The sequence below is a fragment of the Gavia stellata genome, chromosome 3, assembly GCF_030936135.1.
Source record: "Gavia stellata isolate bGavSte3 chromosome 3, bGavSte3.hap2, whole genome shotgun sequence".
Lineage (NCBI taxonomy): Eukaryota > Metazoa > Chordata > Aves > Gaviiformes > Gaviidae > Gavia > Gavia stellata.
In genome coordinates, this window is record NC_082596.1 from 57592787 (window position 1) to 57612143 (window position 19357).

Genomic DNA, 19357 nt, shown 5'->3' on the forward strand with positions numbered 1-19357 from the left:
CTGACCCTCTACTATGCAAGCTGGAAGAGGATGGCAATGGGTTCCTGCACTGTGTGAAAAAGGTAACAACGTTAGCCTTCGCAGATGACTTGGTGCTACTGAGTGATCCTTGGAATGGAATGTATAAGAACATCAACGTTTTCAAAGTCTTCTGTGAATTGACTGGCCTCAAAACTCAGATGGAGAAGTGCCATGGCTTCATTGAAGCTTCTTCAGAAGGAAGACATCTTGAAAGGATTTACTATCCCTCGATTGATTTATCTAACTGACCACACCGATGTGAAGGCTACGTACATCAAAGCCCTTGACTTGGCCATTCAATCTGCTGTCAAGGAATGGTTACATCTACCTGCCTGTACTTGTGACACCATTCTTTATTCTAGCACATGCGATGGAGGCCTGGGCATTATCAGACTTGTGAGATTAATCCCAAGTGTGTAGGCCTGTCAGCTGCACCAAATTGCCCTTCTGATGACACTAAGAAATCAATAGTTCGTCAAGAAGGTATTGAGAACGAATTTAGAAAGTTGTGGATTGCTGCAGGAGGAAGGGAAGAGAAAACCCCATCCATTTGGGACCTGAAAGCAGCCATGGTGATTCCAGAAGTGGTTTGCAGTGAGGTCGCATCTCAGAATCAGAGATTTCCACTTCAAGGGTCATCTTTCCAAGACCTAGTAACTGGTGGAAAGAATAATTTTTGATTCAGACCAGGTTGTCACGTCAGGGCCACAGATTGCCAACTTTGAAAAAGACAAAATTAGTAACAACTGGATTGAATGTTATACGGACATTCCCCACAGGAAGCTCATTACCGCCTTACAATTAAGAGCTAATATCTACCCCATGGGGGAATTTCTAGCATGGGGAGACAGGAAACTCAAGATCTGCCAGCACTGTCAAGCTGAGAGTGAGGCTTGCACACATATTGGGTATTGCCCGGCAGTTCAGGAAGAGAGGATCAAAAGACATAACCAACTGCATGATCTACTGGCTGAGTAAGCTCAAAAGGATTGGCTAGTATTTCACAAGCCACTCCTACAAGACCACAAGCACAAGCTCTACAAGCCTGACCTAATAATTGTTAAGAGTGGTCAGGCACTGGTGGTGGGGGATATAACCATCAGATATGAAAGCAAATTATCATCACTTGCTGATGCAGCGACTGAGAAGGTGAGGAAGTATCAAGACCTTAGGGAGCAAGTCCAGGGGATGACAGATGCCGACAATATACATTCCCCATTGGAGCACATGGGAAGTGGTATGGTTGCAATTACAGGCTTTTATATGACCTTGGGTTCTCAAAAACCCAACAGGAAAAGGTGGCTCAACTCTTCTCCAGAAAGGCTTTATTCACATCTGTAGATACTGTACGTATCTTTGTGAGTCATGTGCTAACTATTGTATAAAATTAACTTGACTGTAAATAAATTATATTTGTGTGTTGTCATGATTTAGAGAAATGGATGCTCACTGGAAGCAAGGGATGCAGAAGGGGTAGGGACTAAAGGGGACTAAAAGGGATGTGGTAATCATGACACATCATCTTACCCACCGACAAAATCAACAAGCTTCACCTAGGTGGACAGGCCATCTTAACATGGAAAAGGAACATGTAAATTGCATGTGTTCAATAAATAGTGGGGAAGGCATTATAAATGTTTCACACTGGAACACCTTACTAGCCACCAGAATACCCTCCTCTTCTCTCACATCCAATAAATCTGGAAAGCCAATTAGACATTACCTCCTTCCCCCAGTTGGGATATTTATAATGTCTCCTGTGTTGATTCCCTGACATCTGATAAAAGGCATGCTCACACCGTAGTCTTCTGTTATTTAATTAAATACAACCAGCAGGGAGACAGAAATCTACAGAATACCAGTCTTTATTAATTTTGCTGCCCCCAGAGTTATTTGTTTGCTTTCTGCATATCCATTAAGACAGGAACGAGTAATGTCTCACAGCCAAATGAATTCTATGGATATAACACTGGGGACAGGAAAAGAAAAGGTACTGCAGCACTGAGGTGCTGGCACTGGGATGGAGTGATCGCAGAACACATTTTTGTATATATAATGGGCCCAAAATGCGTCTAAGCCAATTGTTCATTAGACCATTACTGTTAGTAGCAGTCTGCCCAGGAGGAGGAATATGCAGATCCTTCTCCCTTCCTCACAGGCAATTTCCTCATCATGGTGGCTTAGCTGTTTTTATTGCAGTTATGACTCCAACTCAGACACTAATAAATTACATGGCAGAACTTTCCATGTCCTGCTGCCAAAAAAGAGTATCAGGTGAAGCTGGGAAATCCAGATCTAGGAAAACTTAAATTCACCTTCCAGATCCAGTGGAGTAGGAGATAGGATTCAGCAGCTGATTTAAAATATAACTCACTGCAGTCAGTCCTAACTTTCTGAACAAGAACATGACATATTCACAGCAAAGAAAATTTAGAGTTAATTGGGAAACAAATTTAGCTAAGGTCGTACTGATAGTGTCTTACAACTAACAACAGCTCTTTGACGGAAACCCAGGCTGTCTTTACACCAGGGCTGTGGATGGACCCAGCCATAACGGTGGAAGGGGCTGTCCCCAGCTGCCTGCCTCCAGCCTCTTGCCAGAGGTTAGGCCCCATGAATTCTCACGCAGGTGCTTTTTAACCCATTTCAGACAAAACAAGCTGTATTAGTTTATGCAGCTCATTTTTGATAGCCTGATGCCTTTGGTTGAAATGGTGCACATGAAGAAATGCTTAGACAGGAGACAGAAAGGTGTAGTGATGAAGCAGCTGAGGACTGGTAATGATTAATGGCTTTATTTGTACAGCTATTTGCAGAGTTCACATCTGCCTAGTAAACAAAACCTGTAAAAACCTTTAAAAAGTTTGTCACTCCAACTGCTCTCAGTGTAATTTTTTTTTCACATTGTACCTGGGCATTTTTCAACACCACATTCTAATTCACAGCCAAGCACCAGATGCTGTGATATGATCCTTCCCAGATGTAAAATCTCTGAAGGTTCCATGTCTACAAAATAAAAACTACCCAGGAATATCCTATTTCATTTAATACTAGTCTTGGAAATCTTTCGTCTGGTCATTCCAGTATAAAGTGTAACCAGACAGTGCACATGTGTAGTTTCACTAGAAAGTGAACAGCTGTTTATAACCCAGGGAACACAGCAGGCCAGGAGCACTAGCACAAACAAACACACAAACAGTAAGTCATTAACTGGCTGCTTCAGAAGAATGCTCTGAGATTATTCTGTCCTTTAATGCCACAGTTCTATGATTTCATTTTCCCAGCTAACTCAAGTTTATTTGAAAAGCACTGCAGCAAGCTCATAAGTTATATGGCCAGATCTATCCTGGCTGCCACAGCAAGGGAATGAAGAGACAGATGTGATGACACAGGAATCTCTCTGATCATAGCTTCCTCTACATTTTACCTGCTACCAGCGAGCGCTTGCCAGAAACCTTTTTGTACATGTATTATGCAAGATTAGCTATTTTCTCCCAGTACTCCCGTGACCACTCATTTGCTTTTCAAAGCAGAAAACCTCTCTAGAACCCTTTTTCCTACTTTGGTCTAGGACACAGAATAATAGTATGTAAGATTTAATGGGGATTTTCCACCATCTCCAATAGATGATAACCTCGCAAGTGCAGTGCAAGAACCAAAGTTAGAAAATTGTTTCCATGTCATCAAGGGAACATGGGAAAAGGAAAAGGGAGAGCAATTCAGACCTGTGAGTTTCATGCCTACCTAGAATAAAACAAATCATGTAAATATTTCTTCTTTTCACCATTTAAGGTAGAAACAATTACAAAGCTCTGATTCCTGTAAGCAGTATGGATTTCCAGTGACTCCTATGGTCTGACAGGACTTTTGCAAGTTTAACCAGGTTCTTACTTTGCTTTCTCTCTTCTGGGTCAATACTTTTCATATTCAGTTTACTGGAAGACAATAATGATGCCCAAGTTTGGAGAATAAAAACCTTCCTGGGCTTAATCACTGATCTTCCGTTACTCAAGGATGTTTCAGATTAACAAAAATAAGGAGTCAAGGAAACTGGACGTATGGGCAGGAACGCACACCTTAGCATTTTCAATTCCATACTGAGTGTGTAATTTGGGTAGCCTGCATGATTGCGTGGCCTGTGTTAGCAACCCTGGTGTGCCCAAGCACCACTCACACCTTCCGCTTTAGACTTCTGCGCCAGCCTGACTGCAGGCAGCCTCTTGGTTTTCCAAACACCAAAGGAGTCAGAGGAGTACGCCTCAGCACAACGGCCTCTGGAAGCTTCTTTCAGAGCAGGGCAAGCAGTGCTTTTTAGCCTTTGGCCCATGAGTTGTGCATTTCTACCACAAACTGGCCTCCATTTGAAAACCCTGGGAAACGCAGGCCTGCGCACATCCCTGTTTTCTGAAAACCTTCTGTTGTCCTTGGACAAGATGGGGCTGGGGGCTGCCGCAAGGGAGGCACCTTCCGGCTTCCCGAAGCGAGGCACAGCCCAACACTGTGGGCAACCATTCACCTGCACAACCCCTGCCAGGTGATACCACCCACAGGGCTGCCGGGGAAGGAGCGAGACAGCTCCCCCCGTCGAAGACGTGGGCTGCAGCCCATCTCCATCTGGACACCGCGCCCGCCACACCAGCAGCTGCGCCACGCACCCCCGCCCCGACGCAGCAGCGGCCGCCAACCGCCGCAGGCGGGTGATGGCCCCGCCACCGCCACCGCGCAGGCGCGGCGAGGAGGCGGAGGGCCGAGCCCCTCCCCTCGATGCCCCGTGAGCCCTGCGGCATTCCGTAGCGGAAGCGCAGGGAGGCGGAGGAGTGCCGGCGAGCGCTCACGGGCAGGCCAGCCGCGCTGGCGAGATGGCGGCGCAGAAGATTAACGAGGCGCTCGAGCACATCGCTAAAGCGGAGAAATAGTGAGCGGAGGGAAGGGGAGGGAGGTCGGAAGGTGAGGGAAGCCGGCGAGTGTGTGCGGCGGCTGCCAACTCAGCGCCCGGGCTCTTAGGCCCGCCCGGCGCTCCTGCCCCATGAAGGCATCGTATCGCCTCCTGCTCGAGCGGGGCTCTGCGGAGCACGCTGCTTGCCGCCGCGGCCGTCCTCTCCCGCGGCCTCTTGAGCCCTGGGGCTGCTGTCCGCCGGCTTAGCGCGGCAGCTCGGCACCCCCTCCTCGCCCCTGGGCCGCCGCGGCGGGTTGGGTTCTTGGGAGTTGTAGTTCTCGCCGGTGCCCGTGCGGGGAGTGGGAGCCTCGGAGGAACTACAGCTCCCATGGTGCTGTGCGCGGAGTGGTGGGGAAGGGGCAGCCTGTGGGGAGGTAGTGGCCTCACAGCGGGGCTGAGGGCGGGTATGCCTGTGCCAGGCGACGTGACCTCGGGGCAAGGGGAGGGAGGTGCGGGGCTGGGGGAGGCCGGCGCGGAGGGAGTAGGAGGACATGGCTGCTTGGCCCCTTTTCTGCCTCAGGGGTCCCTTCCTACTGGGGGTCGATGCTAAAGGGCACCCTTCTTCCCCGAACTGGGAGAATAAAGCGGCCCTAAAACGACAAAGTCCTGCTGGTGAGGCTGTACGGCTCAGAGGCCTGGAGCCTGAGCAGTTTCCTTAAGGGCCATGTAGCCTTTATTGCTCTGACTGTAACTGGAAAGCAAGGGGAGTCACTTTTGCTCTTCTGTTAAAGTAAGTGGGAGAAAAGACTGATGGGCATTGTGGTGAAGAAAAGCTTAACCTTGCTGAGGTAGTGTGTTTATTTTCTGGCTATGAGAAATGTGTGATTGTTTCTTTTTAGATGGTCTCAAAAGACCTGTACTGACATTTAGCTTAGAGGGCTAACATCTACATATGATAGTCTTTTAATACATATTTTAAGGAAAAGGGCTATTTTCAGTGTTATAAGTCTCGATTTCACAGACTATGGTGTAGATGTAATAGAGCTGACTAATCCAAAGATGCTATAATTTTAGTAAGAGTAGTGACGGACCATTTGGAAATCATGACTCAAAGGTATAAACAGTGATATAGGAGAGAACTCCTCAGAATAAAACAAGCTGTACCAGAGTATCTTATTCAAATGACTTGACCAAAAGTACCTTTCAGTGGAATTCATTTTAAGCTTATCCTGGAAAGCATTTGAAATAAAAGGCGCCTAAATCTCAAATTGTGTGCCGATTAAAGCATTGTGTATTTCAGCTCGATGCATTTGAGACTTCGCCTGTGATTAAAAATAACACAATTTCAAGGCTTGCTTTAGAGTTACACATTGTGGCTTTTGTTCAAGTAAGACAACAAAACCAACATAGAATCTATATACAACTGTTTTTCCAAATTAAGCATGTATTGCATCTGAAGTGTCTGCCCACAAAAAATACGGAAGCAAACTATAAAGTTATGGTAATTATTATATTTGTTTTGGAAGTGAGGAAGTCATAATATTGAAATCAATATTGCCTGATGACTCACCTCATTTTGCAATGAATTTTTTTTCCTATATATATGCCTGTGTGCACATGGCACCATTTAGTGTCATGATCTATTGTAGACATATAAATGGCATATGAGGTTTTGTCTTGGTAAGTAAATCCTTTCATTTGTGTATGCGAGGGAGAGTCTTTGAGAATTCTCAGCAGCAAAAAATTCTGTAGAGGAACACTGGAAACTTTGTGATGTGTAACAAAAAATATTGTCAGGTGTTGAGGTGTTAGAAATCTTGAGCTATCATGTTGGTGTAGGTGGAAGTATTTTTCTTCTGTTGACTTTTTACTGTTGAGGAGCTGGGCTTGTGAAGACTTTCTGGGGACAGTAGAAGCTTGTAACTAAGGGAGGTCATTGCAGTGCTTTACGCAATTCGTAACAATGCTGGTGTTTATTTTTACAGTAGGGATGCCACCATAGCATTGGCATATAGATAATTGCTCCTTTTCAGAGAGAGTCTAAAGTTTGAAATACATCTGAAGTGCTTTGAAGGTAAAACATAAAATCTTTACTAATTGTTAATAGGCCTTTCTTCTTGCATTTTAGTCTGAAAACTGGATTCTTGAAGTGGAAACCAGATTATGACAGTGCAGCTACCGAATATGGGAAGGCAGGTATGTATGGCTGTAAATGTGGCCATATACTTTATGGTTTTAAAGTATCCTTTAAGCTTAATCCCTGATAATATTTTACATAATTTCAGTACATTGCTCTGTAAGTAAAACTGTTGTTAAGACAAAGTAAGATGAAACAGCAAAAAAAAAATACTCTTAGTAGCACTGTAAAATAAATTTCAGCTTGTACTTGGAGATCTAGAACAGTTGTCAAAACAAGTTTAGGTTTTTTCCAAGCTTACAACTTCTCCTTTGTATATTACTAAGTGTGATGAAAATAAAGCTTTCCTTCTTTCACTTGTCCACCCCCAAATCCTATGACTTTACCTACAAAACAACAAATATTCAAGCTGGTTTTAAAACTTTCCTTTTTCATCATCTTATGAAGTATGTCCTGACAAAGACTGTCTCAGTAAGGTAGGGAGATGCTGCCAGTTTTGTTTTTTTATAGGCATAGTAAGATCTCTTTCCTCCTTTTTTTCCAGTGCAAGTGTCACACTGAATATAAAATTCTTACTAGTTGATTCCTTTTTGCTCTTAAACAATTTTTCTCTTTTTGACAATAGTAATTTATTATGGTTTTTTGGCTTCTTACTCTAGGCATTCCTACTTATTCATTTAAGCCTGAATAAAAAAAATACAAACTTGGAAGAGCAACTGGAACATTTATAAATTGAAATTAATTTTAACTCCTACTTTAATATCCTATCAGTCTAATGGATATAGAAATACATATTTGTGCCCTGAAGTAGTTGCGTTGAGGAAGTTGTTATAGGTATGCTTTGTTGATGGTACACTTCTATTTCTGCCATACTGATTTTGTATAACCTCTAATGATTAAAACTGTATACATATGCATTCCTGCAGTTCTGTGATTAAAATACAGAATGAGTGAGTTCCAAACTCCAGCTAAACACATTATGCACAGTGTGTGGTGCGGTGATGGTATGGAAGTGTTGTTGACAATAAATGTTTTTAATGGTAACTAAGTGACTAATGAAGCAAGGAGGACTGTCATGGAATTTTTTTGGAAGAGCTTGGTAAACTGTAACCATTCATGTAAAGAGTCTATTTGCATCTTTACGTGGCTAAATTCTTGAGCGGAATTGGTGAAAAAAGGAAAATGGCAAGCTGTAAATAAGAACTTTATTTGATTTCTTGCAGCTGTTGCTTTTAAGAATGCCAAGCAGTTTGACCAGGCAAGGGAAGCCTGTTTACGGGAAGCTGAGGCACATGAAAACAATAAAGCGTATCTTTTCATTGATTGTTACTCTTTTTTCCCAAGAAGCTGACTAATTGCTACTTAGAATGGAGTAGTGGGGGTTGGTAGAAGATGTATTTAATATATTTTGCGCATTTTGTCAGTCTAACAAAATTGTCTTTGAAAAGACTATTTCTGTGTGCTCTGAGTAAGAAAATTAAAGAATGCTTTAAGTTAGAAAATCTGTGTTGTTTCCAATAACATCTGGCGTGGTAAGATGCTGACCAGTGCCTGAGATGGCTAGATACTGCTTCAGAAATTATTACTATCCATTTGTAGGTACTTTTAAAAAAAAAAAATGTATAAACTAAATGCAACTCTGACCTTATTACAGTACTCGTAGTAGTATTTAGTAACCAGGAACATATTTTAATTAAATGTGCTTTTTACAACTTTACATGCAGTTATACTTTGGTATATTGCATTTATTCTGTCCTTAGAAGCATTTATTTTTGGCACCTTGCCTACAAATGTAGTAGGTTCGATTTGTGTTTATGGGATTCCTTGCTTTGAAACTAGTACTTGTATAAGATTTTGTACACTAATAATTTTCCTGCGTTACACTTTTGTGGCTTTTGTCCTTGACTTTCACAATGTTACTTCCAGTCTCTTCCATGCTGCCAAGTAAGTACAGAGTACTGAGTAATCTGAAACAAATTTTCTAACATATGATACAAGCATGAACTATCATTTTGATCTCGCTGTAATAAATGGTATCATTCAAGCTATTTTGCTGTTTCAAAATTAGTTTAATGGAAGCGTGGGCTAGGAAGGTCTGAAAAGCTGCAATGGCCATTTGAAGAAATGATTTTCACATTCTTCAGCACCTTTTGATATCAAATATTTTTTCTTAGATTAAGTTTTTGTAATTTTGAAATTCTACACTGTTGAGCTTATAAAGAAATTTTTAATTAAAGAGTACTTCAAAGCAAGCAGATAATGACAAATAATCCAAATACTGCCTGCAGGTCAGATCATGAGAATAGATTTTTAGTGGAGAGTGTGGTTGAAGTACTTCATTTGTGGAAGATAATGTTACACATGCACTGTCTCATTAATTAAAACACTGGAAACATCTTCAAAGCATTGAATATTAACAGTGAAGTGATAGCTGATGCATATAAACTTCTGCTGTGTAACTACAGCTTCCTGGAATGCACCATATCTAACTAAATTGTAAATTTTTTCTCTGCAGAGCTTATGAACAAGCTGGCATGATGCTAAAGGTATTTTAATTTACTAGTTTTTATTAAAAAGTTCTATTTTATAGTGAAGAATATTGTGCACTGAACCATTTTACAAATATATGTAAGCAAATTGCATATTGAAGTGATATTTTTCTGTTGACTCATAGTCCCCGCCAATACCCTCAGTAGGTTAGGAAAGTTACATTTGTAATTGGGGAAGAAAAAAATGGTTTTCCTTTTGTAGAAGGACAGATGAGGGCCTCATGTCAGACGGTAACGGAAGAGTGGTGCTGCTTCTGCTCTAAACTACTATGCATTCATGCCTTACATGAAAGTTTGGTGCTTACAAGTGAATTTTATGGAGTTGGTGGTCAACTTTCACTTACAAGTTTGTAAATAAAAATTGGAATCTTAATAAATAAGGTATTACAGTTTTCTTGGATTTGTTTCATTGTACATAAGCACAATTCCTGACAGCAATGTCCCTCTGACTATTGCTTTGCAGGAGATGCAGAGACTCCCTGAAGCAGTTCAGCTGATCGAGAAAGCCAGTATGATGTACCTGGAGAATGGGACACCAGATACAGCAGCTATTGCTCTGGAACGAGCTGGGAAGTAAGTCTGTGGTATTGGTGGCTAGAATGCATGCAGGGCATGGGTATGCTTTTGGTTTTCTTTCTTGTCTTTTTGGTGTTTTTAGGTAAAAAATACTTTCATTTCGTCTGAAGAGAAATTTATGTTTATTACAGGTTAATAGAAAATGTGAGCCCAGAGAAGGCTGTGCAGCTCTATCAACAAGCAGCATCAGTGTTTGAAGTAAGTGGGGTTTTTTTGGGTTGTGGGTTTTTTTTCTTCCCACAAGCACAGAAATTTCCAGTCCCAGAAAGTATATGAAGATGAATGAATTGGTGTTTAGGGTCAGCTATAAAGTTAAGAAAAAGCCTAAGATTAGATTCTAAATTATTTTTCCTTCCTTTCACATCAGTGGCTGAGTAATGAAGCTGAAGGCTTCTTATGCTGTAGAGAAGAAGATTTATAAGTTAAGAGCCAATTTGCTTTGCCTTTTTCTCAGTTTGGGACTTTGACTGAATCTGAATTTTCTGTGTTGTCAAGTTTTCTGCATCTTATTGGGCAGCCTAGAGGGTAGGGAACATGGCTGCTGTTGAGTCCTGGAGCCTAAAATAGTTTGAAATCCTTGAAGGTACAGAAGAGTTTGTTTGCTCTACCCATCCCGTGAGCAGATGACTTGCCTTTTTGCTACTGCCTTTGGCTTACTTCTCTATTGTCAGTTGCCACGTGTTTCCAGGTTAGCAAGTTTGCATTAATGTTACTTTGCTCTGTAGATCCATACTGGGAGCTGGCTGTGGGACTTGGGTGCACCAATACTCTTCATATTTCCCTTGAGTGTGTGAACTGCTGATATAATAGTTAACAGTTGTTCTAAGTTACAGATGACATACTTAGATTAAGGTCTAGTGGTCTTAATTCTATGCAAATGAAATATGAATGCATGAATTCTTTTTGTTCTTCTCTAGAATGAAGAACGTTTACGGCAAGCATTAGAAATGCTAGGGAAGGCATCGAGACTTCTAGTCAGAGGACGCAGGTATAGCCTTATGCTTTTTTTTTTAAATATAATTGCATCTTAAATAGTGATTTTCATTGGGGTTTTTCTTGCTGTTGTTGGTTTTATATACTGTTCCTTAATTCTTCTTTGAGACACACTTCAAACTAAAATTCAGTTTCTGTGGGATATGCCATGTTCATCCAGAAACCACCTGTTTTGTGTTCTGGGATGGGAGAATGTGGGCTGTAAGGCTTTGTTTCCTTTGTGTTTGTTGAATAGCTAGAAAGCACATACACCAGTTTTCATTAATTCTTAAACTACTTCAGGAATTTATTTTTTTCTTCCAGCACTAATATGTGGAAAGTACTTGAAAGTCTTTTATATCTGTGGAATATGAAACAGGGGAATTAGGTGACTAACCTGAGGAAAGAAATCTGTTTGCAGCAGTCTGATTCTGGACTTCTTAAAGAAGAGTGTATCTTGGAGTCTCAATGGGAATTTATTTTAATTGTTAATTGCTAGCACCAGACTTGACCTGCAGTTCAGCTTAGACTTGCTTCACTGAAACATGTAGTTCCTTTAAGAAATTGCCCGAGTTTCTAACTCTACTTCTAAGACACTTTACTTCACTGCAGAATTGTAGTCAGAAAAGGAAATTTACAAAGTAACTTGAAAGTCTTTCTGTTAAAGCAAGTCAACGTAGCTTCAGAACATCTGAGAGACTTGGTTGCTCTGCAGCTTTATAGCGCACGTGCTATTGCTAATTTCTAGAAGTTTAATATCATGATTAAAAGAGTATTCAAATTCAGAAGCATAACTATGACTTGATTTTGATATTTCATGGATATCAGACTTACTGAAAGTAACCTCATGACATACAGAAATCTGTTGAGGTATGTAACAAGGCATTCATCTTGTACAATGTTATGAAAAATGAGATTTCTCTGAATGAATACCAGAGATGTTCTTAGCCTGCATGTATGCAAAAGGAATTACTGACTCTCTATTTCTTTATCTACTCTGTTAGTAAGTTCTACTGCTGATTCTTAGTTATGTTGCTTTTTGTTCCGGTAGACTTGCCAGTATATTAGTTAAACACTTTGTAATTAGCCTCAGGTTCATTATGCTGTATTCCTGGCACTGATACTCCTGGGGTTTTTTTGTTTTTTAGATTAGATGAGGCTGCATTGTCTCTTCAAAAGGAAAAAAGTATTTATAAAGAAATTGAAAATTACCCAACATGCTATAAGGTAAATTCTAAGAGACAATTTCTGATAGTGCATGTCAAATTTTTCTGGGTAACTAGTGACAGCTGACATCTGACTGACAACATGTACCTCTTGATTCAGGAATATGTTTCTTGCTAAATGATGAGAATTTGTGGCAGTGCCTGTTTCCCTAATGTCTAACTGTGCTTTTTTCACTACTATAATGTTGAAGATAAGATGCTGTTATTTACAAGAGCTGTCACAAACAACAAACAAATCAAAAATGAAGATGTTATTAAAAATAACAAACCACAGTGTTACTTGGTGCAACAGTTAATAACAATGTTATAGGAGATAATCTATTTTATACCAGCTGAGAATATGGCTTACTACTTTTTCACTATGTTATTCTGACTCTCTTGTGTCAGTATCTTAGAATCATTGTGGATTGTAATGGCCTTTTTCATGCTAAATATTAGCAGTCCAGTATTTTTCTCATATTTTACAGTTAATATCTAAAGAATCATCAGGTTTGGTTTTTTTGTTTTTGTTTAGAAAACCATTGCTCAAGTCTTAGTTCATCTTCACAGAAATGATTATGTTGCCGCAGAAAGATGTGTGAGGGAAAGCTATAGGTAAGTCAACTTCATGTCCTATAATTTTAAACTGAATATTTCGTTAACATAGATCTATTCTTATGAAAGAGCAATGGAAACACTGTCTGTCAAGAAATCTTAGGCCTGTACTTCTGTTGACTTCTAGTACAATAATAGCATTCCCTGGTATATAGCTATCAGGAATTTTTTTCACTCTTAACAGATTTAGCTGTAATTACCATGGTGATTCTTCTTAATGAACCTAAAATAAAAAGTTAGTCATAAAGAAGTATTTATGTCCATCTCAGGTGAAATAAGATGGAAATTAGAAGTACTTCCCATTTTTTCCCTTGTTAAAAGCTAAGCAGAATACTGTTATGGCTGGGATTCTTGCCTTTCTGATATTCTTTGGGTTGTGTCTTTTTTTTTCAAATGGAACAGAGATGGATTAGCTATTGTAAACAAGTGTTTATGATTAAAAGTGGGTATTTCTGGATATTGCTAACTGAATTTTAATTTTTTTCAGAATCTTTTTGCCATGTCATCTGTGGAGGCCCTTAAAAAGTTGAAATGAATGAATTTGTGATTACTATGTTTTGTTACAGTTTGAGTATGGAAATATGGAATGCAGTCTCAAAATGTGCAGTAGCAGCATCCCAGTATAATCAATTCAACTATCTAGCCTAGTGATAAGATTGAGGGAAATATTAATCTAAATGTTTTTGTTAAAGAAATGTTTGCAGCATGTGAATTACTACATTTCTGGTTATGTTGATCTAGGAGATCTTGCCGTCATCATACATTGGAAGGAGAAAATCAAGATTTCTACTTTTTGTGACTTTTTTTTTTAAATAGTTGATTGAATTGAAAGATAATCTAGGAAGCAGAAAGTAGTCCAGTTGCATATGCTGAAATGAAGAAGGCATTCTTTATGCATCCAGAAGAAAATTCTCTTGTCAAAATCTGGATTAGTGTTTAACCCTCGTTCCAGAGGCTTTTCCAGCAACTCTCCATTTCAGCTTTCATTAGGACTTCAGTAACAAAATACTGAAACAACATATTTTTACTTAAACTGTTTTTAGTGAAATGACTTGAACATATGTGTAAGTTAAATCGTGCTTTATTTTTAGAAATAATTTTTCAAGATCAATCTTTAAACATCTTGCTCATATTTTCCAAGTTTTCAATTTGTATTTTATACATAGAAACTCATTACAGAATTTTTCTGTAAGTGGAGGAATAGTTTATTGACTAGTCAGGAAAAACTGAAAAATTCTAATATTCTATTTTTTGTCTTGACTATGATTGTGGTCTTATACTTAGCAAACAAACTAATAGTGCTGAAAGTTTAATTTTATGGATATGATTTATCTACCTGGAGAAATCAAAGTGGTTATAGGCAGTTTTGTGAAATAAGCAGTCCATCAGATTCTTAAAAGCTGCTTGCTCTTCTGCTATTAATCAGCAGCATTTAAAGATAGAATAGTCAGGTAGATTGCTGAAGTGCCCTAAATGGACTCTTAATTTCCTTCAGTATACCAGGATTTAATGGAAGTGAAGACTGTGCAGCACTAGAGCAACTTTTAGAAGGGTATGATCAGCAAGATCAGGATCAAGTTTCTGAAGTCTGTAATTTGCCACTCTTCAAATACATGGACAATGATGTAAGTAGGCAATTCCTATGCATTTTTTTTGTAATCTCTTTGCTTGTTCAGGTTGAGAGATTTTTTTTTTCTAGTAGAGGAGAATAAGGAGAGCAGGGTCCATGTATTTATTGTGACTTGCTCTGTCATTGTGCCTGTGAACTTTATGTATTCTTTTACTTTGCCTGCCAGTGTAAATTCTCACGTTGTTGTTCCTTTCAGATGGTGGGAAGGCTTAGGTGAAAGAGCAGTTTGTTATGGATTTGCTAAGTTTGTTTGATGAGTTGACCAAAATTCAGTTCCCTTCCCCTTGGTTTCTTAGGGGCCAGAACATTTTGCTGCTTATGCTTTATCTCAGAAATATCATATAGCTGATATGCGTGCATAAACATTACAGAATATGATGTCTACAGGATGGCATGGTTGAATGTTTTTTCAGTGCTTATTCCTTAGCAAAGTGCTAATTAGTGAAAGATTTTTTTGTTTTCTTTATTTTAAGAAAGTAGTTGTGTCCGTGTCTTCCCCCCCTTTTTTTAATTGTATTTGTAAATTGTAGGAAGTATAAGGATAGGAAAGGTGTGAAGTAAAGGAAACATCCATCCATGCCAAACTTTGTAACAGTATTGACTAATTTTACTTTGTTACTATGTTGAATAGTAAAAATTAAGGTATTAGTCTGACTAAAAAACACTTGTAAGACTTTTTACATGAACTATTACTAGATAATGTATGCAGAGCTGCATACTGAAAAATTATTTTTTTTTACGTAAAGCTTGAACCACAGAAGTTGTAGGATGTGGCCAAATTATTCTACAATAAGCAGTATCAGTACAGATCTCTCATCCTGTTGCCGGAGTGTTTGAGGTGGAAAAAATGAACCAATGTTAGGCTTATTCTAAGCTGGAAAAATACACTCTGAAAGCAGCATCAATCTGGTTTTTTGTACTGAATGTTACCTGCTTGTTTATTGTGAGCGTAAGTCAATTCTGTGCAGGGTAATTCAACAAGCTTTTACTTCTGTGATAGTACAGACATTAAACTTGCCTTGTTATTGTCAGTATGCCAAGCTTGGTCTTACCTTGGTGGTCCCAGGAGGTGGCATCAAGAAGAAATTGCCAAATCCTGCACAAGACAAAGCAAGAGGACCGGCCGCAGGGGGCTCTCATGCTGATGAGGAAGAGGATGAATATTCTGGTGGACTGTGCTAGCTACAGACATAGGTTGTCTTAAATATCTGACTTATTTGTGATGTTGAGCATATCCAAAGGTACCAGATTCACCAGGGCTTCATTGCAATTGTGATATGGGAATGCTGATACTAACTTGGCAGCTTCTGGGTACAGTACAGGAGAAAAAGCATGATTGTACCTATCATCTTGAAACATCTTTGGACTTCATTTCTTACCTTGTAGAGGCTTCCTCAGGGCCTTGCCTTCAGCTGATGGGAAAAATTTGAGAGAAATTTTTACTAAAAGCCCAGTTTAAAAGAAACCAAAACCTCAGAAGCACTGGAGTAGGGAGAATGGTACAAAATTTTAAATGCTGGATTTCAACAGCTGACACTTTTTGGTCTCAGTAATATGTTTGTGATTGTTTTATGAGTTAAATACATGATCATTCATCTGGCTATTTATCTCCTTTTTAAACCATTTAAGGCAGACTCTGCCAGGCAGGATTTTTCACTAATATAAGCACTAGGGGGAGCATTCAGTTTATTTTCAACATGTTTTTACTCCACTACAGAATATTATTTTAATATCTTACTCTTTGCAAGCAGTATCCATGTGAGTGGGGAAAATACAAAGTCAACTAGTTTGAAGGTATCTTGCAAGCTTAAAAGTACACACACATCTTTCATCTTAGAACTTTATTGACCTGAAGTCTTTGGAAATAAACGTGTGCATAGTGTTTGTACACCTTGGGAATGAAAGGAGTGGACAACCTTTCTTAACGGTGTTTCTGAAGCATGCCATAACCAAAAAAGAAACTGAAGGTAACAGATAATGTGCATTGAATATAAAGCTCAGAAGACAATGTTTAACAAAAACTTAGCTGGAATGTTTCAATGATATGTTTGAGTTCATGAGTGTTCTAGGCATTTATTTATTAATCAGTACTCTAGTCTACGAAGACATTTTATTGTTCCATATTTTCAAAGCATAGAACAGCTCTCTCTTACAAAAGGCATTTTTCAAACTAGCTCAGAATCCAAAGTAACCAAATTTTAATGCATCTTCTATTTTTATTTGGTTTCAAGTTGTCATGTGTTTTGCAAGCTTCTGTAGTCTCTTAAATTTCTTTGATCGTTTTATGCTTAAAAGCTGACAACACTGGAAGGTATACGTGTGGTCTGTTTCTTCACAAGAACCTAATCAGGATCTGCACTAGGGTGAGATCACTTGGAATCCAGGAGGGATTTGTGTGTGATACATGATGCCCAAAGTTCAATAAACAATAGACCAAAAGCACAGTGTTAAGTGTTGGTACAGTTTCTGCCATATTAAGGAATTGGATGTCTTCAAAAGTATCAAGGATATGTCTGACATATATGTGATGTCTGACATCACTATGCCAGACATAATTGTGATGAAGGTAAACTTTTAGAGAGTTAATATTCACTTTCCTTGAGGTGGGTAGTACTCAATAGCATTGTGATGTGTGCACAAGCTACAACATGATTTGCAGGCAGGGCTGCTGTAAAAGTCACATTAATGGGTGTTCAAAAAGCTGTTTTGGCTCTTTGTATTATGTAATAATCAGTTTGGATTTTAAAGCTATTTGAGACTACACCTGTAGTTCTTTACTGTCTGACAGGTAATTTCCCTTTGTTATTAATGATGTGTATAGAAATTTTTGCTCTTCTATAAAATAGTCTAAATGAAATTTTGGGAATTGAGTTGCTTTTCTCTGATTACAAGTATACATAAAAGATGGTTTTGAAGACTTTCCTGTAACTCTTCTTTTTTTCACCATTGGAGCAACTCACTCCAGTTAACTCAACTTCTGCCTTCTGGATTTGTTCATGAGGGTGACCATGCACTTCTTATGGGGAGTCTTTATCACAAGTAGGAAAAAAAAAGCACATGTAGGAGCACTGGGAACACTAAGTAATTTTCTTCAAGCTTTTCCTGCTGCTTCCAATTCTTAAATCAGTTTTGTTGAATAGTCCCAACGAGTCTACTTTTTTGTGTGTGTGAACAATTGTATATATCTGAGAAGATGACATGCATAAGAAAGAAAATTGGGAGACTTGTGTGCTTCTGTGAAAGAAATTGCAGTCTTTATTTAAACCGTGCTTGTAACACTAGCAGGCCCTTAAAAGAAAAATTAAAATTTATGCATTAGATTCTTAAAGCATACTTTTCATATTGCCAAAAAAATAAAACAGATGTGCAAGACTGTCTTCCCACTGTCCCATTTTTTTTCTCTTCTCCCTGTGCCAAGTGTGGAAAATCTGGGAGGAAAGAAACTTGTACTAAAAATGTTAAGCTGCCATTGAATTGAAAGAGGCTTCTCTGAATCTTAATCTTTGATTGCAATGTTGCTGCAAAGACCAAATCTGCAGAAATGGAAGTGTCTGAAAATAAGATGGTCTATTTTATATAACTTATTCTCCTATTTTAGGCAATGAAAGTGTCATAGGAATGTTAACTGCCTTTTAGTAAATGTTTAACTATAGAAGAAACTGTCTGTATATTATGTGTTAGTGTTTGTTTCAATCTTTCAAAGCGATTTGCACACTTATGTAAATATCATTTAAGTGATTTAAAGTGGAAAAGATACTATTTGCAGCAAGAAAGTTTCCAAAACCAGTGTTGCCTGTAAGAAAAATAAAATTAAATTGTTCATGAAGGCTGAGCGATGGCCATGCAATGTGTATGTAAAATCAGAAGATTTCTAAATTGTCTGTAACTTAAGACTTAGTATGCCCAAGTGCAGTGTGAAACCTGTGCTTTATTTGTTCTTTTTTCAAATCTGTGGTGTTATTAGAGTACAAAATGTGTTTGTAACAGCTCTACAGATGTTGCTTCTTGAGAAGAGGCTATGTGTTTCACCAACATGAAGAATAAAACTTGGAACTAACGCATTTGTGCTAGCTGTCCCTGTTGTTGATGAGGTCCTGCTGAGCACCACCATTTGAAAATGAACACTATTTTTTAATCTCAAGCAGACTTTGTGTGTGACCATTTGTCTACAGAGCTTGGCACCAAGCATTGCAGGTATATTATGTAATCAAGGACTAACTCTTGGGAACATACTGGCTCAGGTTTGAGCGCTTAAAGTCAGCAGTGTCCACTCTTTGTGGCTTATTCACAAGACATTTGCTTACAGCCCATTTAATTTATCCTGTGTTTTTTGTTTTTCTAACTGACCTTTTGGTACCTTTCTGCTGGCTTTCATTATTTGAGATAGTGACACATCTTGGGCAATTCTGTCCACTCAGAATAAAAGGTATGTATGTGTTTTGCCTCTCTGCTGATTGTAACATGTTGGTGGTTCATTGTTATCACTTCAATTCCCAAAGGTTTGTATTCAGATAACAAAGTTGTTACATTGGGTGATTGTCAGACCTGAATTTGTCATCTCTAACAACACAAAATAGAAATAATTGATTCTCCAGTTCTTGGTCTTCCTTAATCTAGGTTAATTATGCAAGGCATAGTTACGGTTTAAAAAAAGAGTGTTTCTAATGATGTAGGAGAACATACAGATGCCTAGATCTGCCATAGAGATAAAACACTTGTTTCCACAGTTGGGCCGGTTAACTGTGTAGCAAACTCTTGAACAAATCTTCTGGAAGA

General features: G+C 38.9%; 1 protein-coding gene across 1 annotated transcript; it reads left to right on the forward strand.

Annotated features, from left to right (window-relative positions):
- The first annotated feature begins 4851 nt into the window (after window positions 1–4851).
- On the forward strand, window positions 4852–18626 carry NAPG (NSF attachment protein gamma). Its single transcript, XM_059836226.1, has 12 exons — window positions 4852–4936; window positions 7026–7093; window positions 8258–8342; window positions 8961–8978; window positions 9550–9580; window positions 10047–10156; window positions 10291–10357; window positions 11077–11147; window positions 12280–12358; window positions 12872–12951; window positions 14447–14576; window positions 15614–18626. Exons 1-12 carry the CDS (start codon window positions 4881–4883, stop codon window positions 15761–15763), a joined length of 945 nt encoding a protein of 314 aa, XP_059692209.1. The 5' UTR covers window positions 4852–4880; the 3' UTR covers window positions 15764–18626.
- The last annotated feature ends 731 nt before the right edge of the window (window positions 18627–19357 follow it).